This window comes from Carcharhinus amblyrhynchos, chromosome 17 (assembly GCF_965287045.1).
Source record: "Carcharhinus amblyrhynchos chromosome 17, sCarAmb.v2.hapA, whole genome shotgun sequence".
NCBI lineage: Eukaryota > Metazoa > Chordata > Chondrichthyes > Carcharhiniformes > Carcharhinidae > Carcharhinus > Carcharhinus amblyrhynchos.
The window spans coordinates 54,207,957-54,235,481 of NC_137340.1; the positions used below are offsets into that span (position 1 = coordinate 54,207,957).

Genomic DNA, 27,525 nt, shown 5'->3' on the forward strand with positions numbered 1-27,525 from the left:
CCAGGGCAGGAATTACTCAGTTAGTGGGAGGACGATGGGGAGAGTTATAGAACAAAGCTCCTTGAAAGTTGAGTCACAATTGAACAGGGTGGTGATATTCAGCATGCTCGGTTTCTTTGGTCAGAACATTAAATACATGAGTTGGGGCATCTTGAAGTTGTACAAGACACTGATAGGGACTTGGAATACTGTGTACAGTTCTGGTCACCCTATTATAGAAAGGATGTTATTAAACCAGAAAGAGTGCAGAAAAGATTTACTAGGGTGCCACCAGGACTTGATGCTTTGAGTTATAAGGAGAGGCTGGATAGACTGGGACTTTTTCCTCCGGAGCACAGAAGGCTGAGGGATGACTTTGTACAGGTCTATAAAGAGGAGCATAGATCAGCTAGATAAGCAATATCTTTTCCCAGAAGGTAGGGGAGTCTAAAAATGAGAGGGTATAGATTTAAGGTGAGAGGGGAGAGATACAATAGTGTCCAGAGGGGTAATTTTTTCATACAGAGGGCGGTGAGTGTCTGGAACAAGCTGCCAGCAATAGTAGCAGAGGCAGGTACAATTTTGTCTTTTAAAAAGCATCTAGATAGTTACACGGGCATAGAGGGAGATGGGCCAAATTGGAACTAACTTGGGGGTTTAAAAAAAAAGTGGCATTAACAAGTTGGGCCAAAATGCCCATTCCCATGCTGTAAACCTCTATGACTCTATATCACCAACAATATGAGCACTTATCTTGGGTAGCAACCTGTTATATGGCACTCATCAAATGCCTTTTGAGAATACAAATGCGCCACATTTACTGGCCTCCCTTTTTCCATGGTTGTTATATTCTCAAAAAACTAAATTTGTCAATCATGATTTCCATTCCACAAAACGACTGATTCAACACAATTGTGATATGGCTTTCTAAATGTCTTTCTTAATAACAGATTTTAGCATCTAACTGTTCATAGTTTTCAATTTTCTGTCCCCCTCCTTTACTGAACAGAGGAGTTACATTTGGAGTTTTCCAATCTGCTGGGGCCTTTCCAAAATCTACAGAATTTTGAAAGATTGCAACAAATTCATCCATTGTCTCACTAGTCACTTCCTTCAGGACTTGGGATTCAGGCCTTCCAGTCCTGATGACTTGTCAGCCTTTAGTCCTATTAGTTTTCCTAGTACTTTTTCCTCTCATGATTGTAAATGTTTCCCCTTTCCTCCCTTCTGCATTTTGATTTTTAAATTATTTTTGGGATGCTTTCTGTTATCTTCAGCTATGATATGTGAAGGATACATCAGCCAGTAACACACCATGTGTCATCATATGGGGACATTATATGCAGTAACTGATGATATATTGTTATATAATTTAAAATGTGTTGTGTTCTCATTTAGAGACATGCTGATTTTACACATCAGAAATTCCTGCCTCAGGCATGAAATCTTCACTCAGTCCTCCCTGAAGGTATAAACTTGAACTTCTTCAACTGGAAATTTTAGAAGAGCTGAAACGTGCCCCAATCTGGAAGTATTTCCCGAGGCACAATAAAGCTAACTGGAGATGAGAAAGAAAAACTCCTGATATTTGTCCCCAAAGACGTTGCTGTCCCGAGACAAAATGCAGTTTGCTGCTCAGTGACCAACGAAAGCAAGAAGCAATACGCTGCAGTCCTTCAAACCAACTGTTCAACAGACCGAGCATAATATGTTCTGACATCGACTCCACCTAACCCATTGGATTTTTCTGTTTGCTTGAACAAATATTTAACCAAGCACATGGGTTAAGTTTTATTTACGCCTTGAACCAGTCTGATGTCTTCACGATGGTGCCACCTGAGGAACCCAGAGTGTTCCGGACATAATCTATTCAAGACAAGAACTGAGATGTCTCCCTCACTTCTAAAACCTGTGCCAAATTCCTGCCCAATTTAGGAGATTAACTTAAAATCAGTAAGTCAGTCTGTGAACTGCACTCGTCTAGCAATTTGGAAATGTCCTCTAAAATTTAGACTATTTCCCACCTCACTCCCTCGTCCCGCAAGAGTGAGCTTGCCCTTACACAATCTACTCATTAGTTATTTGTAATGCAAAATAAATTATGGTATGGTGATAACCTCCAGAAAGTTTGATCTCAGAGCATCACGCTACTATGAAATTGGCGACATGATGGCACAGTGGTTAGCACTGCTGCCTTACAGCGCCAGGGACCCAGGTTTGATTCCCAGCTTGGGTCACTGCCTTATTCCATTACTGAGGACCTTTGTTTCACTGGTCATTATGGTTTCCTGTCTTTACCCAATGGTTTTCATTTTATGTTGTTCAAATTTGGTCAATGACTTAAAATTCCCAACTCTTATTCTCTCCATAAGAGTTGGGAATTTTAAGTCATTGACCAAATTTGAACAACATAAAATGAAAACCATTGGGTAAAGACAGGAAACCATAATGACCAGTGAAACAAAGGTCCTCAGTAATGGAATAAGGCAGAGAAGCGGGTTGATGGGTTCTTGATAAGAGAGGGGATTAAGGGTTATGGGGAGAGGGCGGGAAAGTGGAACTGAGCCACAACAGATCAGCCATGATCTTATTGAATGGCGGGGCAGGCTCGAAGGGCTAGATGGCCTACTCCTGCTCCTATTTCTTATGTTCTTATGTTCAAATCCCAATCTATTGGTCTTTGAAGCTACATTAATTCATAGAATCATGGAGATTTGCAGCATGGAAACAGGCCCTTTGACCCATCTTATCCATACCACTTTTTTTTAAATAACTAATCTAGTCCCAATTGCCCATATTTGGCCCATATCTCTATATATCAATCTTACTCATGTAACTGTCTAAATGCTTTTTAAAAGACAAAATTGTACCCATCTCTACTCCTACCTCTGGCAGCTTGTTCCAGACACTCACCAGCCTCTGAAAAAACTGCCCTTCTGGATATTTTTGTATCTCTTCCCTCTGATCTTAAACCAATGCTCTCTAGTTTTAGATTCCCCTACCTTTTCTCAAAGGTATGACTATCTAGCTGATCCGTGCCCCTCATTATTTTATAGATCTCAACAAGATCACCCCTCAACCTCCTATGCTCCGGAGAAAAAAGTCCCAGTCTATCCAGCCTCTCCTTATAACTCAATCCATCAAGTCCCGGTAACATCCTAGTAAATCTTTTCTGCACCCTTTCTATAATAGGGTGACTAGAACTGTACACAGTATTCCAAGTGTAGCCTTACCAATGTTTTATACAGGTTCAACAAGATGTCCCAACTTCTGTATTCAATGTTTTGACAAATGAAACCAAGCATGCCGAATGCCTTCTTCACCACCCTGTCCACCTGTGACTCCAATTTCAAGGAGCTATGAACATACACCCCTCGATCTGTTCTATAACTCTCCCCAACATCCTACCATTAACTGAGTAAGTCCTGTCCTGGTTCAATCTACCAAAATGCATCATCTCGCATTTACCCAAATTAAACTCCACCTGCCATTTGTCAGTCCACTGGGCCAATTGATCAGGATCCCATGGCAATCCTTCTTCACTGTCCACTATGCCACCAATCTTGGTGTCATTTGCAAACTTACTAACCATGCCTCCTATATTCTCATCTAAATCATTAATATAAATGCTAAATAACAGTGGACCCAACACCGATCCCTGAAGCACACCACTGGTCACAGGCCTCCAGTTTGAAAAGCAACCCTCTACAACCATCTGTCTTCTGTCATCAAGTAAGAAGTCTCACAACACCAGGTTGAAGTCCAACAGCTTTATTTGGTAGCACAAGTCACCAGCTTTCACAGCGCTGCCCCTTCATCAGGTGAGTGGGAGTTCTGGTCACAAACAGGGCATATAAAGACACAAAGTCAATTTACAAAATAATGGTTGGAATGCAAGTCTTTACAGGTAATCAAGTCTTAAAAGGTACAGACAATGTGAGTGGAGAGGGGGTTAAGCACAGACTAAAACGATGTGTATTGTCTCCAGCCAAGACAGTCTGTGAGATTTTGCAAGCCCAGGCAAGTTGTGGGGGGTTATAGATAGTGTGACATGAACCCAAGATCCCGGTTCAGGCCGTCCTCATGCATGCAGAACTTAGCTATCAGTCTCTGCTCAGCGACTTGCCTGGGCCTGCAAAATCTCTAACTGTACTGGCTGGAAACAATACACATCTCTTTAACCTTTCTTAACCCTCTCCCACTCACATTGTCTGTACCTTTAAGACTTGATTACCTGTAAAGACTCACATTCCAACCATTACTTTGTAAGTTTTGTATATTGTAAATATGCCCTGTTTGCTACCAGAACTCCGGCTTACCTGACAAAGGAGCAGTGCTCCAAAAGAACCCTGTTGGACTTTAACTTGGTGTTGTGAGACTTCTTACTATATTTATCCCAGTCCAATGCCAGCATCTCCACATTCTGTCATCAAGCCAATTTTGTATCCATTTGTCTACTTCACCCTGGATTCCATGAAATTTAACCTTATGCAACAATCTATCATGGGTTACCTTGTCAAAGTCCATGTAGACAACATCAGCTGCACTGTCTTCATGGTTTCTTCTTAAACAAAAAAGCAATCAAATGAGAGACACAAAGCCATGCTGACTGTCCTTAATCAGTTTAAATGCCTGTAAATCCTGTCCCTCAAAATATCTTCCAACAATTTACCCACTACAGACGTGAGGCTCAGCGGCCTGCAGCTCTTTTCAAACAAAGACACAACATCTGCCACCCTCCAATCTTCAGGCACCTGACTTGTGACTGTTAATGGTTCAAATATCTCTGCTAAAGACCCACAATTTCCTCCCTAGCCTCCCATGTCTTGGGATACACTTCATCAGGTCCCAAGGATTTATCTACCTTGATGCACTTTAAGACTCCTTCTCTGTAATACGTACACTCCTCAAACATCATTATTTATTTCCACAAGTTTCCTAACATCCATACCTTTCTCAACAGTAAAAACTGATGAGAAATATTCTTTTAGGATCTCACCCATCTCATGTAGATCTGAACAGAAATAACCTTGTTGATCTTCAAGAGGCCCTAATCTCTCCTTAGTTATTCTTTTGCCCCTTATGTATTTGTAGAATCTCTTTGGATTCTCCATTTCCTTATCTGCCAATGCAATCTCGTGTTCCCATTCTGCTCTTTTGATTTCTCTCTTAACTCTACTCCTACACTCTCCATGCTCAAGGGATCCACTTGATCTCAGCTGCCTGTGCATGTTACGTGCCTCCTCCTTTTTCTTGACCAGGGCCTTCATATCCCTAGTCACCCAGGGTACCCTACTTCTACAAGCCTTTCCCTTCTTGAGGAGTCAATGGTGCAAAGCTACCATCTATGGGATTTTGACTAATGTCTCCAAGTCAGAATCCTGCTTATGCTGTATGCTTACTCTGAACACTAGTTAACGTACTTTTGAAAGTCTCCCACTTAGCCTTTGCCTTCCCACAAACCCCCACAATTAACTGTTGAAAGTCCCTGCCTGTTACCATCAAAGTTGGTCTTGCCCCAATTTAGAATTTTAACTTTTGGGCCAGACCTATCGTTCTCCATATCTATCTTAAAACTAATGGAATTATGCTCACTGATCCCTCATTAACACTTCTGTCATCTGCTTTTCCTTATTTCCCAAGAGGAGGTCAAGTTATGCCCCTTCTCCAGTCCGATCATGCACATAATGAATGAGAAATTCTTTGAATACATTCAATAAATTTCTCTCCATCCAAGCCTCTAATACTATGGCTGTCCCAGTCAATGTTGGGAAAATTAAAATCCCCTTCTGTTACCACCCTATTTTTCTTGGCGCTGTCTGGAATCTCCTTACTTATTTGCTTCTCAATTTCCCACTATTTGGGGCCTATAATACAACCCTATCAAAGTGATTTCCCCCTTATTCCTTAATTCTACCGTCGAATATGTGCCCTCTCAGTATTGCTGTGATGTTTTCCTTAGTCAAAAGTGCAACTCTCCCTCCTCTTATCTCTTGTTCTACCTTTCCTGTAGCATCTGTACCCTGGAATATCGAACTGCCAGTCCTGCCCCTCCCTGAGCCATGTTTCAGTAATAACTATAATATTCCAGACTCATGTACCCATCCATGCCCGGAGTTCATCTGCCTTACCCATCAGGCCTCTTGCATTGAAATAAATACAGTTTAATCAGAACTTCCCTTGCTCTTGATTCTGCTTTTGCCTGCCCTGTCTAGTACTAGAATTACTGACACCGTCTTTAGTATTTAATGTATTTTGTTGGACTTCTGTGCTGTGCTCAACCTTCTCTTCTGGGTCCCTATGCCAAACTAGTTTAAACACTCCTGAGTGGCTCTAACAAACTTCCCCACCAGGATATCAGTCCCCCTTCACTTCAGGTGTAACCTGTCCCTCCTGAACAGGTCACCCCTGTCCCAGAAGAAATCCAAATGATCCACAAATCTAAATCCCTGCCTCCTGCACCAGCTCTCAAGCCACAAATTAACCTGCCTAATCTTCCTACTCTCACTAGCATGTGGCACCGGCAGTAGTCCTGAAATTACTACCCTCCAGGTCTGCCTTCTGTCTAATCTTCCATATTCACTGTTCAGGACCTTATCCCCTTTCCTATCTATGTCGTTGGTACCAATACGTACAATGACCTCTGGCTGCTCACCCTGCCCCTTAATGCCGGCCTTTAACTGGCACAGTAAGAAGTCTCAACACCAGGTTAAGGTCCAACAGGTTTATTTGGTAGCACGAGCTTTTGGAGCACTGCTCCTTCATCAGGTGAAGTAAGAGTTGGATTCACAAACAGGACATATATAGGTACAGCCCTTTACAGGTGCAAACAATGCAAGTGGAGAGACAGCTAAGCACAAGTTAAAGAGGTATGAATTCTCTTAAGCCAGGACAGTTAGTAAGATTTTGCAAGCTCAGGCCAAATGGTTACAGGTAGTGTGACATGAACCAAGATCCCATTTGAGGCCATCCCCATGTGTGCGGAACTTGGCTATCGGTTTCTGCTCAGTGATTCAGTGTTGCGTGTTTTGAAGGCTACCTTGGAGGGTGCTGACCCGAAGATCGGATGCTGAAGTGTTGCCCAACAGGAAGAGAACACTCCTGTCTGGTGATTGTCGAGTGGTGCTCATTTATTCGTTGCCGTAGCGTCTGCATGGTCTTGCCAACGTATCATGTCCCGAGGCATAGTGCATCACTCTTCAGATAAGCATGCTCCAAGGCAGCCTTCAAGACACACGGCAACTTAAGAGTCGACAAGCAGAAACCGACAGCCAATTTCCACGAGGATAGCCTCAACCGGGATCTTGGGTTCTTGTTACATTACCTGTAACCGTTTAGCCTGGTCTTGCAAAATCTTACTGACTGTCCTGGCTTGAGACAATTAACACCTCTGACCTGTGTTTAACCCTCTCTCCATTCGCACTGTTTGCGCCTGTAAAGATTTGGTTACCTGTTAAGACTCGCATTCCAACCATTATCTTGTAATTGAAGCTGTGTCTATATATGCTCTGCTTGTGAACCCAACACACTACTCATCTGAAGGAGCAGTGCTCTGCAAGCTCGTGCCACCAACTAAACATGTTGGACTTTAACCTGGTGTTGAGAGATTTCTTACTGTGCCTCCCCCTTATGAATGTCCTGCAACCGCTCAGAGACGTCCTTGACCCTGGCACCAGGGAGACAACACACCATCTTGGAGTCTTGATCGCGACCACAGGAATGCCTGTCTGTGCCTCTAGTGAGTCCTCTCTTACAACTGCTCGCTTGCTCTTTGTCTGACCCTGCTCAACAACAGAACCAGGTGTGGTGCCACAGGCCTGGCTGCTGCTGGTTTCTTCCTCTGAAAGGCCATTCCCCTCAATTGTATTCAAAATGGTATATCTGCTTGAAAGGGGAAAGACACAGGAGACTCCTGCACTACCTTCCTGCCTCTCCTAGTTGTCACCCATCTACGTGACCAAACCTGTGGTGTGACAACCTCCCTGTAACTAGTGTCTATCACAATCTCTGCCCTGCGTGTCCACCTTTTGCTCCAACCAATTCACACATTAAAAACCTCACCAATCCTCCCTAATGTTGCTCAAGGGCTATTTCTCCCTCGACTCTACTGCAACAGCTTAGAGCAACAACTTGCATTCATCAAGCACCTTTACGTAATAAAATGTCCCCATGCATTACAAATGAGCAATTATCAAATAGAACTTAGCACTCAGGCAAATAAGCTGTTATGAAGACAAATGACCAAAATCTTGTTCAAAGAGGTAGGTTTTATGGAGTGTCTTAAAAAGACAGGATGGTGGCAAGAGGGAAATCCAGAGTTTAGGCTTCTAGAAGCTGAAGGTACAGCTGCCAACAGTGACCAACCGCTCCCAAGATAGGTTTGTATCTGCTAGAATTTAGAAAAAATAAGAGATGACTTGATTAAAACATATGAGATCTTCAGGAGTGTGAAGACATGGAAAGGATATTTCACTTTGTGGGAGAATACAGACATAATATCAATGCATTTCTGATTTTGGAACATCCTGATTATCCACTGACCCTTTCATAATAATGGTTATGCCTAACAAGTCTTGCTCGTCTCTTGATATACTCTGATAAATGTTGCCCATCTCTGGAGGTTTACTCACTTAAAGGCATTTCATGGTTGGTTAGGTCTTCCACCTCAATTATATTGAATTATGTCTTGGGGCAGGGGTACTTTGGTATCCATTCAAAGTCGTTTTTTCCTCTACACAAGGTGCATAATTCAGTAGACTAAGACAGATTAACACAATTAGTGGAAGTAAGCATGAGCCAGTAAGGAACTCAGGAAGCTTCCAGAATCAAAGACAGACTGTGTCACTTGAAAAAAAATTTTTAGAAAACAATTGGGCTGTAAAGTGACATTAAAAAAGATAACTGCATAGTCCCACCAGACTTAAAGATTGAACGTTGCTACTGTTTCTGCCACATTGCCCTTTCAAAATTGGAAGCAGGCTCCCACACCACTTAATGATAAACACAGCAAGTTGTTTTTTTCACTCCTCCTCCAATCAGTTGCCATGGTAACTTGAAGAACAGATTAAATAACAACTGAGCGATACTTTTTTGCTCTTCATCCCCCCCGCTTCGTAAATAGGTCAGTGAAGAATGGGGAGGATCTGCACACGCGTAAAGTGGAATTGAGTTTGCCTAACTGCGCATGTCTTTTCTACCGTGGGAACGGCCACGCGGCGCATGCGCAACGCCTTTCGCCAGGGCTATGGCCGCGCCTGCGCACTATCGCGACGCAGCCACGACCGCTTTATAAGCGAGGTTAAAAAAACAACGCCGACATCAAAACAAAAGAGTTTGGAGGGCTCGAAAATCATTATGAAAATGATAGAAAAACAGAGGCCGTTTATTGGAAGGCAGTTTTATATAAAAAACAAAGTATTTGCAAAATAAAAAATGGGCGTTTAAACAAACCGGTTGACACTGGTTTCAGGCGGTTTCCGCACTTGCGTAGTAGCGTCACGCCAGCTCCCAGCATCCTCACTAAAACAACAAACAAATGTTTGTTAACGTACCAGACTGTAAAACAGAAAACAAACACCGGCGGCTTGAGGGAATCCACGGGAACACATTAATATACAGTCACTGTCCTAAAAAATATTTTTCTTCCATCGTTCGTCGGAAGCTCAATGGTGACGCACATGCGCAGTCTGCTTCCCGTCAGCCCCCGACGACAATCAACGACAGTAAATCGGTAAAATAAACAGCCAAACGGTGGGTTTCCGCTGTGCCGCGGGTGAGAGTGCGGAGAAGAAACGTTCTGGGTGAAATAATACCGCTGTTTTTGTGCTGAGGCGGGGCGGCGGGTGGCAGTGCGCATGCGGAGAGTGGGGGAGGGGCTGTCCCAGAGTGCTGTGGGGGACAACAAGGGACGGAAGTGAAAAAGCGCGAGCGGCTGTGAGGGGATAAAATAATCATTAATTAATATTAACTCTCCCCCCTCTCCCCGTGCAGTCATTACTGCACTCTGACTGCATTCCTTCCGCTTCATTTTTGACTAATATTTACATCGTGTTGTGTTGGAGAGGGTTAGTGGCGAGTCGCCCAAGTCGATGCGCGGATCCTCTCACTCCGGGCTGACGATGGTGCAGAAAGAGAAGGCGGCCGGAGCGCTGGATGAGGGCGACGCCAACTCCATACCCCCCACCGACACCAGCCCTGCTGCCGCCCCGGCGCCAGGGCCTCCCGTCTCCGAGAGCAGCCACTCCAGCCCATCCGGAGAGCCGGCCGCCGCCGAGCCCACCTCTCAGGAGGCGGGTAATGGCGGCCTCGATAATCGCCCTCTGCCCCAACGGTCCGAGCCGACCGGCGATAAGAAAAAATTTCTCTGCGGCGTGGTGGAAGGTAAGGATAAATCATCCCGTCCCCTCCCTTAAATCCAGGTTGGGTTGTGTGCTAAAAACCTTAATATTTAAGGTGTGATCTGGTGCCGAAAGTGCGGTTTAATTTGGTGTTTGGCTTTTCTTTGTGACTGGGGCTGTTTGTGACATCACAATTATATCCCTGCCCCGTTAAGACTCAGCTCCATCTGCACACACAGACCCGGAGGTTGGGCTGGTTGCTCAATGTGTATGTCATCTGATCAGGTGGCATACAGGAGCTGTAATTAAGACTCTACCAATATGCGGGGAGGTGGGGTGATATTAATCGATTTCTTGTCTCTTAAATGTTTGTTTTTCTGGGCTGTGTACTGTTTAATATGGAGACAATGAGGTCCCACCTTTAGTTCCATGATCAGTCAATTGTACATCAACTGCTCCAGTATTCCGGAGGCGGCGGTGTAGGAGACCTCGACCTCCCTTTTGATCAGGATAAGTGATGCTCGTGGAGATTTTAGTTTTAGTGTCGCACGTAGGCTTACATTAACACTGCAGAGTGTGAAAATCCTCTTGTCGCCAACACTCCAGCATGTTTGGGTACGCTGAGGCAGTATTTGGCATAGCCAATGCACCTAACCAGCATGTTTTTTGGAGCAAATTGGAACACCTGGAGGAAACCATGCAGACACAGAATACGTGGAAACTCCACATAGACAGTGATACAAGGGTCCCTGGCGTTGTGAGGCAGCAGTGTGAATCGTTGTACCATCGTAATTGTGTGGATGCTGGGGAAACTGTCCAAATGGTCTATCATCTCTTTTGTTTCCCAAATCTCAAATAGACTGATGCTTCTGATAGGGCTTGGGAAGAACGGAGGATTATGTTTACGTATTGAATGAGAAGTCAATGAATTTGATTTTGATTTGATATATTATTGTTGCATATGTTAGTATCCAGTGACAAATATTGTTTCTTATGTTATACAGATAAGGCATACTTTTCATAGAGAAGGCAAGGAGAGAGTGCAGAATGTAGAGTTAGTTGTAGCTTTAATTCAGTGTCCACGTTAATAAAATCATATTATCAAATTTATAGGACAATGGAGAAAAGCCAGGGGAATGAGACTGAGTTGCGCTCGCAGAGAATTGGTACAGACATGGCGGACCAAATGTCCTCATGCTGTGACATTCTATGGTAGTATATGTTAAGAACTGTAACAATTTTCTAGAGTGCTTCCGTAAAAAGTTACTTTTACTTTCATGGTGGATTGTTTATTTTGGTGTACTTTTAAAACTGCTTTTTTGGGTCTGATATTTATTGCTGTGTGTTTTTAAAAGTGGATTATGCTATGTTGTGCGTGAACTCAGACATTTTGAGTATTGTCTGTATCTGGATTGCAATGTTTTAACAAGAGATAATGTAGCAATGTGAACAATTTATGTTAATCATGCTAGAAATTTGTCCTGTTTTCCATTTTCAATCTTTGAGGGGACTGGCTTTTGATGAAAGAGATCAAAACTGATCACGTGTAGTGTCTTTTAAATGGAAATACCTGATTTATGGTGCAAATACTCTCTCTTAAGAGGATCCATTGAACTGTGTAATCAGTTGTCTTGTGTTAAGGGCATAGTCAATGGGAATATCACGCCGGAATTACTGAATGTGCAAAGCTAAGTCTTCTGATAGGCAGAATATGTTGTACTTTTCCATAATTTCATCCTTTTCAAAAAAAACATAGTTTGTAAAGGATGTCGCTAGTCTGAGGTATTTTTTAAAGTGCCCTTTTCAGCCTGTGTTTGGTCCAAAGTGATGTTTGAAATGATTGAATTTGTCAGTGAGTATGATGGGTAACAGACCATTGCTGACTTAAAGTAATTAAATTTAGATGTGTTCAACCAAAAGTGTTTTTCTGAAAATTGAACTGACCATGAATGGGATTTTTTTGTATAACTTAATTCTAAGGCGTATACGTGATTCCTGTTAGGTATGGATTCATTCTACTATCATCCACTATCGATTGCGTTAAAGATGTGTATGAAGATTTACTTTAAAAAACAACCTGAGACATCTTAAATATGTAGTCAGATAATTAGGGCTAATTGGGATGGGATCTTTGTAGACTTTCAGAAGGCTTTCAACAAGCTCCCTCAGCAGATTACTATGTAAAGTTAAATTGCATGGCGCGGTTAGCAGACAGGAAGCATTGCTGGCATAATGGGTCTTTTTTCCGATTCATAGGCAGTGACTAGTGATTTTGATTTATTATTGTCATATCTACTAACATACAGTAAAAAGTATTGTTTCTTGCATGCTATACAGACAAAGCATACCATTCGCAGAGAAAGAATGAGCGTGCGGAATGTAGTGTTAGGGTGTAGAAAAAGGTCAACTCAATGCAAAGTAGGTCCATTCCAAAATCTGCTAGCAAACCGTCCATCCTGACTCTCTGCCCCTCTACCGCAGCTACGTTCATGGCCAGGTGTCCCTGGAGAAGGAGCATGCGGTGTCCACGGGCAGAGTTGATGCCTTCCGCGCCTGCTGGGCACCGCAGGGGTTGAGGTGTGTTTATAGACTCCAACAGTCACATTTTGATTTGATGTGTCTTAAGTCCTTTGTACTTTTGTTTTTGTTCGGGCTGTTCCCCTTCCTTTTGGGGAGCTGCCCCTTTTACTTTGTCCTAATGTAATTTGAGTTTGTCTACTTGGTTTGACCTGAAAGAAACAGGAAAGAAGCTGTTCTTGAGTCAGTTGGTAGGTGACCTCAGACTTTTGTATTATTTTCATATCGTATCATATCAGATATAACCCTACAGTGCAGAAAGAGGCCCTTCGGCCCATCGAGTCTGCACTGAACACAATCCCACCTACATATTATACCCACTAATCCTTCTAACTTACGCAACCCTGGACACTAAGGGGCAATTTCTTAGCATGGCCAATCAACCTAATCTGCGCATCGTTGGACTGTGGGAGGGAACTGGAGTACCCGGAAGAAACCCACGCAGACAAGAGGAGAATGTGCAAACTCCACACACAGTGACCCAAGCCGGGAATCGAACCCTGGAGCTGTGAAGCAGCAGTGCTAACCACTGTGCTACCGTGCCACCCAACCACTGTGCTACTAAGCTGCCCGACGGCAGAAGATGGAAGAGAGAATGTCTGGGGTGCATGGGGTCCTTAATTATGCTGGCTGCTTTGCTGAGGCAGCGAGAACTGTAGACAAAATCAGTGGTTGAGAAGGGGCTGGTTTGCTTGATGGATTGGGCCTTTTGAAGTCCCTTGCAGGGAGCCATACCAAGCTGTGATACAACCAGAAACAATGCTTTCTATGGTGCATCTGTAAAAGTTGGTAAGAGTTGTGGCTGACATGCCAAATTTCCTTAGTCTTCTGAGAAAGTAGAGGTGTTGGTGGGGCTTCCTTAACTTTCCTTAACTTATGCTGGCTGCTTTGCCGAGGCAGTGGGAAGTCTAGACAGAGTCAATGGATGGGAGGCTGGTTTGCATGATGGACTGGGCTACGTTCTTGACTCTGTAGTTTCTTGTGGTTTTGGGCAGAGCAGATGCCATACCAAGCTGTGATGGAGCCAGGAAGAATGTTTTTTATGGTGTATCTATAAAAGTTGATGTGAGTCGTAGCTGACATGCTCAATTTCCTAAGTCTTCTGAGAAAGTAGAGGCACTAGTGGGCTTTCTTAACTATAGTATCGGCATGGAGGGACCAGGACAGGTTGAAGGTGATCTGGGTGCCTATAAATTTGAAGCTCTCGACCATTTCTACTTTGTCCCCATTGGTGCACTCGGGTATGTTCTCCACTACGCTTCCTGAAGTCGTTAACTATTTCCTTTGGTTTGTTGCCTTTGAGGGGGGGGATTACTGTTGTCGCACCAGTTCACCAGATTCTCTATCTCATTCTTATACTCTTGTATTGTTTGAGTTCTGACCCACTATGGTGGTGTCATCAGCAAACTTGAAAACCAAGTTGGAGGGGAATTTGGCCACACAGTCATAGGGTATATAAGTACTATAGTAGGGGGCTGAGCACACTACCAGTGGGACACCAGTGTTGAGGATGATCATGGAGGAGGTGTTGTTGTCTGTCCTTGCTGATTGATTGTGGTTTGTAGTTTAGGAAGTTCAGGGTCCAGTAGCAAAGGGAGGAGCCAAACCTTGGCCTCAAAGTTTGGAGATGAGTTTCGTAGGAATAATTGTGTTGATTAAAGCTCAGCCTTCAATGAGTAGGAGTCTGACATTTTGGCATCTTTTGTTATCTAGGTGTTCCAGGGTTGAGTGCAGGGCTAGGGAGATGGCACCTGCTTTGGACCTGTTGCAGTGATAGGCGAACTGTACTGGATGCAGGCAACCCAGGAGGCTGGAATTTATCCTGGTATGATGAACCTTTCGAATCACTGGATGTCAGAGGCACCAGATGTTAGTCATTCAGGCATGATGCTGGCCTTTTTTTGGCACCAGAATGGTAGTCATCTTCTTGATGCAGATAGGGACCTCAGATTTTTGTAAAGAGAAGTTGAAGATCTCTGCGAATACCCCCATCAGCTGATCCGAGCACGGCCTGAGTGCTTGTCTGGCTACCCCATCTGAGCCAATTGCTTTCTGTGGGTTGACCTCAGAGAAGACTGCTCTGACATCTGCAACAGGTACTCTGGATATAGGTTCATACGAGGCTTCCGGGGTGGAGGGAGTGGTCTCACTGACCTCTTACATACTGCAGATGTTGGAAATCTGAAATAACAAACGCTGGAAAAAAAGCTCAGCAGGTCTGGCAGCATCTGTGGTGAGAAAAACAGAGTTAACGTTCTGAGTTCGTAGGACCCTTCCACAAAACCTTAGGTTTTTTTGTGTCATCTTATGGAGAGTTCATAAACTAATTTGGGGGGGGGGGAGGGTGCAAGGGTAGGTGAAATTACAGTGTCTAAAGTAAAAGAGAGGGTACAGGTATGGGAAGAGGTCAAGGATGCCCCAATAATAAAGGGAGTAGGGGGCACGAGAAAGGTTGGTAGCGTTCCTTCAAATAGGGTACAGATAAAGGCTGGGATAAAAACACTTTATCTGAATGTTCCGAATGCTTTGTGCAAAGTGAATGAACTGGTGGCGCAGATCAGCACAAATGGATATGATCTGGTGGCCATTACGGAAACGTGGTTGCAGGGTGACAGGGACTGGGAGCTGAATGTCCAGGGGTATCAAATGTTTAGGAAGGATAGATAGGAGGAAAAGGGGGGAGGGGTAGCTCTGCTGATTAAGGATAGTATCGGATGGTAATAAGGGAAGATATAGGCGCCAAAGAGCAGAACGTGGAATCGTTGTGGGTGGAGATGAGGAACAGCAAAGGGAGGAAGGTGCTCGTGGGTGTGGTCTATAGGCCCCCAAATAATGACCTGGAGGTGGGGCGGGCTATAAACATGCAAATAAATGCTGCGTGCAGAAATGGAACGGCGATAATTATGGGGGATTTCAATCTACATATTGATTGGTTGACCCATGTTGGACGTGGTGGGCTTGAGGAAGAGTTCTTGGAATGCTGCTGGGATAGTTTCCTTGAACAGTGTGTGTTGGAGCCAACGAGGGAGAGCTATCTTAGATCTGGTGTTATGTAATGAGGCAGGTAGAATTAGGGACCTTGTTGTGAAGGATCCTCTTGGGAAGAGTGATCATTGTATGGTTGAGTTTTTGATGCAGATGGAGGATGAGAAAGTAGGATCCTGGACCTGTGTCCTCTGTTTGAACAGCGGGGAGTACGATAGGATGAGAGGGGAATTGGCAAATGTGGATTGGGGGCGCAGATTGGTCGGCAGGACTGCTGAGGAACAGTGGAGGATCTTTAAGGAGATCTTTCTTGGTGCTCAGCAGAAATTTATTCCGATGGTAAAGAAGGATTGTAGGAGAAGAGATAATCAGCGGTGGTTAACGAAGGACATAAAGGAGAGTATTAAATTAAAAGCTGATGCGTTTAGAGTGGCTAAAAGTCGTGGGCAAGTAGAGGATTGGGAGAGGTTTAAAAATCAACAAAAAATGACGAAGTTGATGAAGGATAGACTATGAAGCTAAACTAGCGCTAAATATAAAAAAGGACAGTAAGAGTTTTTATAAATATATAAAGAGGAGGAGGCTGGCTAGGGTGAATGTTGAACCCTTAGAGGATGAGAAGGGGGGATTTAGTGGTGGGGGATGAGGAAATAGCTCAGGCCTTGAATAAGTTTTTTGCTTTGGCCTTCACGGAGGAGAACGTGAATAGTTTGCCAGGTATTAAAGATAGAAGGATGGTAGGAGTGGAGGGCCTGAATGAGATCACTGTCACTAGAGAGGTAGTGCTCCACAGACTAGTGGGACTGATGGTGGACAAGTCCCCAGGACAGGATGGCATGCATCCCAGGGTTCTGAAGGAAATGGCGGAGGTAATAGTGGATGCCTTAGTGATTATTTTCCAAACCTCACTGGATTCCAGGGAAGTGCCGGAAGATTGGAAAACGACTAATGTTACGCCGCTGTTTAAAAAGGGTAGCAGGCAAAAGGCAGGGAATTATAGGCCGGTTAGTTTAACGTCTGTTGTAGGAAAAATGCTTGAATCCGTCATCAAAGAAGAAATAGCCAGGCATCTTGAGAAGAATTGTTTGATAGAGCAGACGCAGCACGGATTCATTAAGGGGAAGTCGTGTCTGACGAATTTATTGGAATTCTGTGAGGATGTGTCTAGTGTGGTGGACGGAGGGGAACCGGTGGATGTGGTGTTTCTCGATTTTCAGAAGGCGTTTGATGAGGTGCCGCACAAAAGGTTGTTACAGAAGGTTAGGGGGCATGGAGTTGGGGGTAAGGTGTTAGCGTGGATAAAGGATTGACTGTCAAATAGGCAGAGAGTAGGTGTCAATGGGTGCTATTCGGATTGGCGGTTGGTGACTAGTGCAGTGCCCCAGGGATCGGTGCTGGGGCCTCAGCTATTTACCATTTATATAGATGATCTGGAGGAGGGAGCTGAGTGTAGGGTGTCGAAATTTGCTGATGACACAAAGATAAGTGGAAAAGCAAATTGTGTGGAGGGTGTAGAAAGTCTGCAGAGGGATATAGATAGGCTGAGTGAGTGGGCGAGGACCTGGCAGATGGAATACATTGTTGGCAAGTGTGAGGTTATCCACTTTGGCAGGAATAATAGTAGAAGGGACTACTATTTAAAGGGTGAAAAGCTGCAGCATGCTACGGTGCAGAGGGACCTGGGGGTCCTTGTGCATGAGTTGCGAAAACCCAGCCTACAGGTGCCGCAGGTGGTCAGGAAGGCAAATGGGATGCTGGCCTTCATAGCGAGGGGGATTGAATGTAAAAGTAGGGAGGTCTTGCTGCAACTGTACAGGGCACTGGGGAGGCCGCAGCTGGAAGACTGTGTGCAGTTTTGGTCGCCGCACTTGCGCAAGGATATTTTGGCCTTGGAGGGAATGCAGAGGAGGTTCACTAGGCTGATACCGGGGTTGAGCTACAAGGAGAGGCTGAATAGACTGGGCTTGTACTCGTTGGAGTTTAGAAGGATGAGGGGGGAACTTATTGAGATGTATAAGATGATGAAGGGGATAAATAGGGTAGAGGTTGAGATGTTCTTCCTGCTCAGAACGGACAGCAGGACTAGAGGGCACAGCCTCAAGATAATGGGGGAGGGGGACAGTTTAGAACAGAGTTGAGGAGGAACTTCTTCACTCAAAGGGTGGTGAATCTCTGGAATTCTCTGCCCATTGAAATGGTGGAGGCTACCTCGCTAAATGTATTTAAGACACGGGTTGATACGTTTTTGGTAGGCAAGGGGATTAAGGATTATGGGGAGAAAGCAGGAAAGTGGAACTGAGCCACTTCAGATCAGCCATGATCTTATTGAATGGCGGGGCAGGCTCGAAGGGCTAGATGGCCTACTCCTGCTCCTATTTCTTACGTTCTTATGTTCTCTTGCTCAAAACAGGCATAAAACGCATTGAGTTTATCAGGGGGGGTTGTGTTGGTGCCAGCAATTTACATGCCTTCATCTTGTAGCCTGTTGTATTTTACAGACCTTGCCGTAGTCGGTGGTTGTCCGTGTGGCTAGCCTGGTACTCTGTCTTGGTCCAGTACTGTCTTTTGCTGTCTTTGGATCTCCTTAGATCATATTTGGCTCTCTTGTATAGACCAGGGTCTCTTGACTTGAATGCCTCAGACTTAGACTTTAGCAAGCAGTTCCTAATTCCAAGAAGCTCATCTACTTCCCAAGGAAGTCATGTCTGCTGAACAGATTGTCAATGGAGTGCCAAGAGACATCTTAACATTGGAAATGAGCATGAGCATGCCCATTGCCATTTATTTGACCTAGTTGGTAATTGAATAGAAAGTGTTTGAAAAAGCAGAGACACCAGAAGTAATGTCATGGCACCTATCTTGTCATCTCTGCAGGGAACAGAAAGTGTACTGAGTATTGGCTTGCGTGATGTACGTGAAACTTTGAAGTGTTGCAGAAAATGGTTTTGCAAACCATTGAACAGAATGTTAGAATTGTAATTCTGAAATTGGAGAAACCTTTATTTGGCTACACACTGTTGTTCAGAAATGGAAACTAATTTGGTTTGCTGGAGAATAGAGCATTCTGTTTACACACAAATGGCTGAAATATTTGTGTTGTATTACTGAGTTCTACTCAAAGGATTGGAGCATTGAGTAAAATGAAATATGTCTAGTTTGTTGGTACTTACTAGAAATCTTTGTCTTTTATTCAGCATCAATAAAAAGAGCAGTTTCTGGTGGCTTAGCATAGAACCATAGGATCCTACAGTACAGAAGAAGGCTATTTGGCCCAGCGGGTCTGCACTAACCACAACCCACTTCAGCCCTAAGCCCATCACCACATGCATTTAACCTAGCTAGTCCCCCTGACACTGAGGTAATTTAGCATGGCCAATCCATCCAACTCGCACATCTTTGGACTATGGGAGGAAAACTTGGGCACCCGGAGGAAACCCACGTTTATTTAGCATATGGTAAAATTCGTTGGCTTACAGGCATTGAACATTTGGCTGTGGAATTAAAGGACTGAATTCTCTGATATTCTAGGAGAAATAACTATATGAATTAGCAAACTTTTCTCTTATGTTGACCTCTTTTGGACAGTTGGATTTTTAGTAGTTCCAGCAGACATTTTGTTTGAAATTCCCACAGTGTGATGACTTAAGTTCTGCTTGAGTGATGACAGGAGTAGAGATAAAGGACAGCACACGAGATGTCTGCTGCAAAGTCCTAAGCCAGTCGTCACAATACAAATAAAGGAGGCCCTGTGAGATCATGACAGTATCAAGATCTAAATTTTTTTTAAAATATGAAAACATTTTGGCAGCACAATAGTCTTTTGGAAATTATAGTACATGTCGCTTAATGAAATCAGAAACACTTAGATTTCCAATTTCCTTTTTCAGCCTGCTTTAAGTACCAATTTTGAGTATTTTCAAACCGCTACCTGATTGAAGCAAGTTGAGACATTCCTGATCCAAGCTGACAAGACAGGGCTCTCACCTCATGTCTGGGGCTTGATCTACGTGATCCAAGCTGATTGCAGTAGGCAAAGCTCCTCCTCCAAGGCTTGATCTCATTTGCATCTTAGCCAAAAGGCCGAGATGCTGGATCCTGAGCTGAGCAGAATGACTGACTGACTGGAGGGCGTGCCCGCAGTTGCAGAGACCCCCATGATTAAGCTATTTGGCAAATGGAGCATGGACAATGTTCAGATCAATGACATTTCGCGACAAGATTACATTGCTGTCAAGGAGAAATATGCCAAGTACCTCCCACAGTTCTGGTGCTATGCTGCCAAGTGTTTTCGCAAGGCCCAGTGCCCAATTGTCGAGCATCTGACCAACTCCATGATGCACAGGCGCAGAAACAGCAAGAAGCTGATGACTGTATGGATTGTGAAGCACGCCTTTGAGATCATCCACCGATTGACCAGCGAGAACCTGCTGCAAATACTGGTGAATGCCATTGTCTACAGCGGTTCCCGTGAAGACTCACTCCACCTGTTTTGGCTGCGCTGATACAGTCAGGCATCAGGCTGTCGATGTGTCCCCACTGTTAGCAAGTTAACCAGGCAATCTGGTTGCTGTGTACTGGGGCCAGGAAGGCTGCATTCAGGAATATTAAAACCATTGGAGAGTGCCTGGATGATGAGCTCATCAATGCTGCTAAGGGTTCCTCCGACTCTTGTGCCATTAAGAAGAAGGATGAGCTGGAATGTGTGGCCAAGTCTAACCTTAGTTTTGTAACATCTGGCTATCTACCTTCTCTAAGTGTTCAAAAGATAAAAAAAATTGCTTCAAATGAAGCTAAAATGTAACCTAATAACTTCAACCAAGCACAGCACGTCGATACTGTGCTTGATCTTAGCCAAAAGGCCGAGAAGCAGTTGTGCGCTGTGACTTGTAAGTGAGCCTATATGTTTTGCTGAATGGTTATTTGAACATTTTAGGTGAAGCAATTGAAGATTAAGTGATTTTAATTGAGTATTAAGTCATGTCATTATGGCATAGAAGGAAGTCATTCAACCAATTAAGCCCATGCAATCTCTTTAGTGCAACCATGCCAGTCATTTCTTGTACTCTAAACTTGATGATAAATGGTGTATTTCCTTTAAGTGCTCATCTAAATTCCTTTTGAAATCATTGATCATCTCTGCCTGCAATTTCCTCATGTTTATTCTGAATTTTGATTGAATCCCAGAATTGGATTAAGGATTGTCTGAGAAAAAGCTGATGAAAAATTGTGTTTCTCGTGAGCGGCGCAGGCTTGGAGGGCCGAAGGACCTGTTTCCTGTGCTGTGTTGTTCTTTGTCCATTTCATTTCTGCTATGTCATTTTTAACTAAATAATTATCATTTCTTGTTTATCATTTTAGGCTTGTTTTTGGAAATGCTTGCACTGTTTTAAGATATCAAAAGAACTGGAAAGATACAGTGAGAGAATTTAACATTTATTATACAATTTCTTTTAACTTTTTATTGTGATTCATACTGTACTATCCTTTGCTTTTAGCTTTTTGTGCGTTTCTCCCTCACTGCAGCATCAATCTCTGATCACTGCTAGCAGAAGCTTCAGCTTTATTATTTGCAGGTTCTTTCTGAACCATTTTGGCTTGCTACTACTGTTACCATTTAAAGCTTCCTTAGTGTAAGGAGTAGCTTATAACTACACTTGGAATTGTACAGAGTAGGTAAGTAGAAATTTTACCAATGTAAACGTGATACTTGTAATAAAAAGTGCTTGGCACTGGTTACTTATGTATAAATAAGCAATAAAATTGTAATACTGTATACAGCAGAATAAGTTAATGGTGTTGAAATTAAGATAGTGTTGAGATTTTTGCGATGAAGTCAACTTAAGAACCTAACATAAGAAGTAGGAGCAGGAGTAGGCCATCTAGCCTTTCGAGCCTGCCCTGCCATTCAATAAGATCATGGCTGATCTGAAGTGGATCAATTCCACTTTCCTGCTTTCTCCCCATAACCCTTAATTCCCCTGTCTATCAGAAACCTATCTACCCGTGACTTAAGTATATTCAGCGAGGTAGCCTCCACCACTTCAACTGGCAGAGAATTCCAGAGATTCACCTCCCTTTGAGTGAAGAAGTTCCTCCTCAACTCCGATCTAAACTGACCCCCCCTTTATCTTGAGGCTGTGCCCTCTAGTCCTGCTATCCTTTCCAAGCTGGAAGAATCTCTCTAGCTCTACCCTATCTATCCCTTCATAATCCTAAATGTCTCTAAGATCCCCCCTCAGCCTTCTAAATTCCAACGAGTACAGACCCAGTCTATTTAGTCTCTGTTCGTAGGCTAACCCCCTCATCTCCGCTATCAGCCTAGTGAACCTTCTCTGCACTCTCTCCAAGGCCAATGTTTCCTTCCACAAGTGCGACGACCAAAACTGCACACAGTACTCCAGCCGCGGCCTCACCAGTACCCTGTACAGTTGCAGCAAGACCTCCCTACTTTTGTATTCTATCCCCCTTGCTATAAAGGCCAACATTCCATTCGCCTTCTTGATCACCTGCAGACTGGGTTTTTGCGACTCATGCACAAGGATCCCCAGGTCCCTCTGCACCAAAGCATGCTGCAGCTTTTCGCCTTTTTTAAATAGTAATCCCTCCTACTAAAGTGGATAACATCACGCTTGCTAACGTTATACTCCATCTGCCAGGTCCTCACCCACTCGCTCAGCCTACCCAGATCTCTCTGCAGACTTTCCACACCCTCCACGCAATTTGCTTTTCCACTCATCTTCATGTCATCAGCAAATTTCATCACCCTACACTCACCCCCCTCCCGTCCTCCAGATCATCTATACAAATGGTAAACAGTTGAGGCCCCAGCACCGATCCCTGCGGCACTCCACCAGTCACCAACTGCCAACCAGAATAGCACCCATTGATACCTCTGCTTCCTTTTAGACAGCCAATCCTCTATCCATGCTAACACCATACCCCCAACTCCGTGCACCCTAACCTTCTGTAGCAACCTTTTGTGAGGCACCTTATCAAACACCTTTTGGAAATCTAAAAACACCACATCCACCGGTTCCCCTCTGTTTACCGCACTAGTCACATCCTCATAGAAATCCAATAAATTCGTCAAACGCTACTTGCCCTTCACAAATCTGTGCTGTGTCTGCTTGATCAAACCGTTCTTTTCTAGGTATCTCGCTATTTCTTCTTTGATGGATTCTAGCATTTTTCCAACTATGGATGTTAAACTAACTAGCCTATAATTCCCTGCCTTTTGTCCGCTACCTTTCTTAAACAGCGGTGTAACAGTAGCCATTTTCCAATCTTCCGGCACTTCCCCGGAGTCCAGTGAATTTTGATAAATAATTACTAAGGTATCCACTATCACCTCTGCCATTTCTTTCAGAACCCTGGGATGCATTCCATCTGGTCCTGGGGACTTGTCCATCTTCAGTCCCATTAGTCTATCAAGCACTACCTCTGTAGCGATAGTAATCGCATTTAGGCCCTCATCTCCTACCATCCTTCTATCTTTAATATCTGGCAAACTATTCGTGCCCTCCTCCGTGAAGACTGAGGCAAAAAACTTATTTAAAGCCTCAGCCATTTCCTCATCACCCGCCGCTAAATCCCCCCTCCCTCATCCTCCAAGGGTCCAACATTCCCTCCATGGGCCCAACTTGCTGCTCATATTGGTGCGGGTGTCTACTCAGATTTTGCTTGTTGTTTAATTCAATCAATTAATTAACTTAACCAATGCCTCAACATAAAGAGAGTATATTATGGCTAGTGGTTGTTGAAATAAATAAATTTGAGCATGCATATTTGCAGAGCATTGGCACCAGTAAAATAGAACAAGTGAGGATTTTGGACTTCTACGTTGGGAGTGTATTTGTCGTAAAATGAAAATTAAGCCTTGGTTTACAGGTATTGAGCACTTGGCTGTAAAATTAATGGACTAAATTCTCTGATAATCCTGTTCTAAAAGAAGTAATCACACAAATTTGCAAATCTTTCCCTTGTGTTGATCAGTTTCAGACTGGGTTTTTAGCAGCTCAGGCAGACATTTTTTCTTTCAAAAGTCTGATGCCAAATCCAGTTAGAAACTGAAAATGGTCTAAAATTAGAATTTATAAGTTTGCAGCAAGTATAGACTCTGCAGTATAATTGTTATGGCCACCTTAGTCGCATCAGAGACCCAGACCACCATACTTCCTATGTCTGAGTTCTGTAGTACAAGTGCTTTTTAAATGAAGGGGTGAGTGAGAAGAATGTAATCCCATTGACAGTTTTGGTTGACATGTTACAATATGTTGTGTTCTTGAATGTAAAAATATGAGAGCTGTTGCACATTTCTTTCCTCTTGTTCAGATGTGCTTTTGGAAAAATCTGCCCATTTTACCTAATGTGAACCAATCCTGTTGCCAAAATGTTGATGTATTAAATTTGCCGATGCAGCATTACCATGTGACTGGAATCTGCTTAAACTTGTAGTTTGCTGCAGGGGCCAGTGCTTGTTGTTTGTGCTCTGGCACATTCTTTTGTTCACAACATTTTTTAAAGGAATGGAAACTCATGATTTATCATTTAATCTTCATTGGGTCCCCTGCAAGTAGACCATAACTGAAATTCTGCATTCAGTTGTGTATTTCCAAAAAGAGAAATGGAGTTTGGGAAAATGTCTGTATTCAGTAATTTGTTTGATAAATTCTTCTAATGGTTGTTTTTATCCCTTTGTTATAAATCTGGCCATGTCTCTGATACCCTACCTATTTTACTCTGTGGAACTACTGTAGTTAACAACTTTTAGTTGTGATGTAGTAAGCCGTGTAACAAATTTACCTCACGAGGCACATTTGGAGATCATAAGAACATAAGAAATAGGAGCAGGAGCAGGCCATCTGGCCCTTTGAGCCTGCCCTGCCATTCAGTAAAATCATGGCTGATCTGTCGTGGCTCAGTTCCACATTCCTGCCCTCTCCCCATAACCCTTAATCCCCTCTCATCAAAAACCCATCAACCCGTGTCTTAAAAATATTTAGCGAGGTAGCCTCCACCATTTCAACGGGCAGAGAATTCCAGAGATTCACCACCCTTTGAGTGAAGAAATTCTTCCTCAACTCCATTCTAAAAAAACCCCCCCCCCCTATCTTGAGGCTGTGCCCCCTAGTCCTACTGTCCTTTCTGAGCGGGAAGAGTCTCTCCACCTCTATCCTATCCATCCCATTCTTCATCTTATACGTCTCAACGAGATCTCCCCTCATTCTTCTAAACTCTAACAAGTACAAGCCTAGTTTATTCAGCCTCTCCTCATAGCTCAACCCCCTCAACTCCGGCATCAGCCTAGTAAACCTCCTCTGCACTCCCTCCAAGGCCAAAATATCCTTGCGTAAGTATGGCGCCCAAAACTGCACACAGTACTCCAGCTGCGGCCTCACCAATGCCCTATACAGCTGCAGCAAGACCTCCCTACTTTTATATTCAATCCCCCTCGCTATGAAGGCCAGCATCCCATTCGCCTTCCTGACCACCTGCTGCACCTGCAAGCTGGGTTTTTGCAACTCATGCACAAGGACCCCGAGGTCCCTCTGCACCGTCGCCTGCTGCAGTTTTTCTCCACGTAAGTAATAGTCCTTCCTACCATTCTTCCTACCAAAGTGGACCACCTCACACTTGCCAACATTAAATTCCATTTGCCATTTCCTGGCCCATTCGCCCAGCCTATCTAGATCCTTCTGCAGACTCTCCACACCCTCCGCACAATTTGCCTTTCCCCTAATCTTGGTGTCATCAGCAAATTTCGACACCCTACACTCGGTTCCCTCCTCCAGATCATCTATATAAATGGTAAATAGCTGAGGCCCCAGCACCGACCCCTGGGGCACTCCACTAGTCACCAACCGCCAATCCGAATAGCACCCATTGACCCCCACTCTCTGCCTCCTATTTGACAACCAGTCCTCTATCCACGCTAACACCCTACCCCCAACTCCATGTCCCCTTACCTTCTGCAATAACCTTTTGTGAGGTACCTTGTCAAACGCCTTCTGAAAATCCAGAAAGACCACATCCACCGGCTCTCCTCTATCCACCGCCCGAGACACATCCTCATAGAACTCCAGTAAATTTGTCAGACACGACTTCCCCTTAACGAAACTGTGCTGCGTCTGCTCTATCAAGCAATTCCCCTCAAGATGCCTCGCTATTTCCTCCTTGATGACGGATTCTAACATTTTACCTACAACAGACGTTAAACTAACCAGCCTATAATTCCCCGTCTTTTGCCTGGCACCCTTCTTAAACAATGGCGTAACATTAGCTGTTTTCCAATCTTCCGTCACTTTCCTGGAATCCAGCGACGTCTGGAAAATAACCACCAAGGCATCCACTATCACCTCCGCCATTTCTTTCAGAACCCTCGGATGCATTCCGTCTGGTCCTGGGGACTTGTCCACAATCAGTCCCTCCAGTCTGTCAAGCACCTCCTCTCTAGTAATAGTAATGTCATTGAGACCCTCCAGTCCTACCACCTTTCCATCTCTAACACCCGGCAAATTATTCACGTCCTCCTCCGTGAAGACTGAAACAAAAAAGTTATTCAAGACCTCAGCCATTTCCCCATCCCCTACCACTAAGTCCCCCTTCTCATCCTCTAAGGCTCATGGCATGTGTTGGTTTGTTTCCAGAGATGCGTTTGCCACATCAAGTTAATTAGTGTTGTTCCCTGCGCATCAATCTTAGTTGTTGTGATATACAAATATGGGCTGAAGTGATACATTTTTTTTTCATCTAGATTTCATGCCCTTCCTGTGTGGATGTACCTGGTTTATTTGGTGGCTTTGATGATAATGGCTTACTGTTGTGATCTTCTTTTGTATCAAATTATCCCCCAGACTCACCATTTTGATTATATTTGCAAGGCAAACTATATTATCCTGCCCATAGAAGGGAGCAAAATCTAACCAAAACCTTCAGTGTAAAAACAAAACTCCTGATTTCTGATTGTAATCCATTTCTGTTGACCAACCAGCATGAACAGTACAGGGTGCCTAAAGAATCTCTGTTCCCATTTCAGACACACATTGCTTTGTAAGCATATCATTATCTTGGAATATAGTTGGCCAGTTTTCTGTACCCTTATGTTTCTAGATCTTTTTGAATTCTCTACTGGATTTATTCAGTAGAGAATTACTGGCAAAATCAGGAATTTGTTACCACTTTTACTGGTTTTTCATCCTTGTCTGTCTGATTGCCTAATCCAAAACTACATGTGACGACTTGGATACTTTGGGAATCTCTCTGAAAACTACTCTTCTCTACGTGGTTTATGTATTCTGTTTACTCTTTCCTGTAGAAGGAATGGAGCTGTTGCATGATATTCCTCTTTAGCATTACGGCTGAGGATGATAACTGGAACCTGTTCCTGTTGTTCCTGATATTTACAGAAAAGGTTTAGATTTAAGATTATTTCAAAGATGCATTTTGGAAGGAAGACAAAAGAATGATTTGAAATATGCCAGTGCCAAAAATGATTCAAAAATGGGCATTCTTATTGGATTGCATCAAGAGCAAGATTTTGAGTTTTTGAATTTTCCTCACTTGGGGTGGAATTATGTGAGTACATTTGATTACTTTGTTAGCCCAAGTGACCAGTAATATGTGAACCTAGACAGCAAGCTTTAGTCAG

At 43.7% G+C, this 27,525-nt stretch overlaps 2 protein-coding genes and 1 pseudogene across 7 annotated transcripts in view; 2 read left to right on the forward strand and 1 right to left on the reverse strand.

Annotated features, from left to right (window-relative positions):
• Positions 1-9,625, reverse strand: part of LOC145354535 (LIM domain-binding protein 1) — a 122,403-nt gene extending 112,778 nt beyond the window's left edge. For all 4 annotated transcript variants that reach the window (XM_080205982.1, XM_080205980.1, XM_080205979.1 and 1 more), the window contains exon 1: positions 9,531-9,625. The gene's annotated coding sequence lies outside the window, so the exon portion shown is untranslated. The remainder of the gene's footprint in view (positions 1-9,530) is intronic.
• A 39-nt stretch (positions 9,626-9,664) lies between these two features.
• oga (O-GlcNAcase) overlaps positions 9,665-27,525 on the forward strand; it is a 79,157-nt gene continuing 61,296 nt past the window's right edge. For 2 of the 3 annotated variants that reach the window (XM_080205974.1, XM_080205975.1), the window contains exon 1: positions 9,878-10,359. In XM_080205974.1, the coding sequence (XP_080062100.1) occupies positions 10,068-10,359 (292 nt within the window). In that variant the 5' untranslated portion in view covers positions 9,878-10,067. Of the gene's footprint in view, positions 9,730-9,877; positions 10,360-27,525 lie in introns of those variants that run through there. The other variant, XM_080205976.1, reaches the window with a different exon arrangement.
• LOC145354557 (small ribosomal subunit protein uS7 pseudogene) lies at positions 19,988-27,294 on the forward strand (annotated as a pseudogene).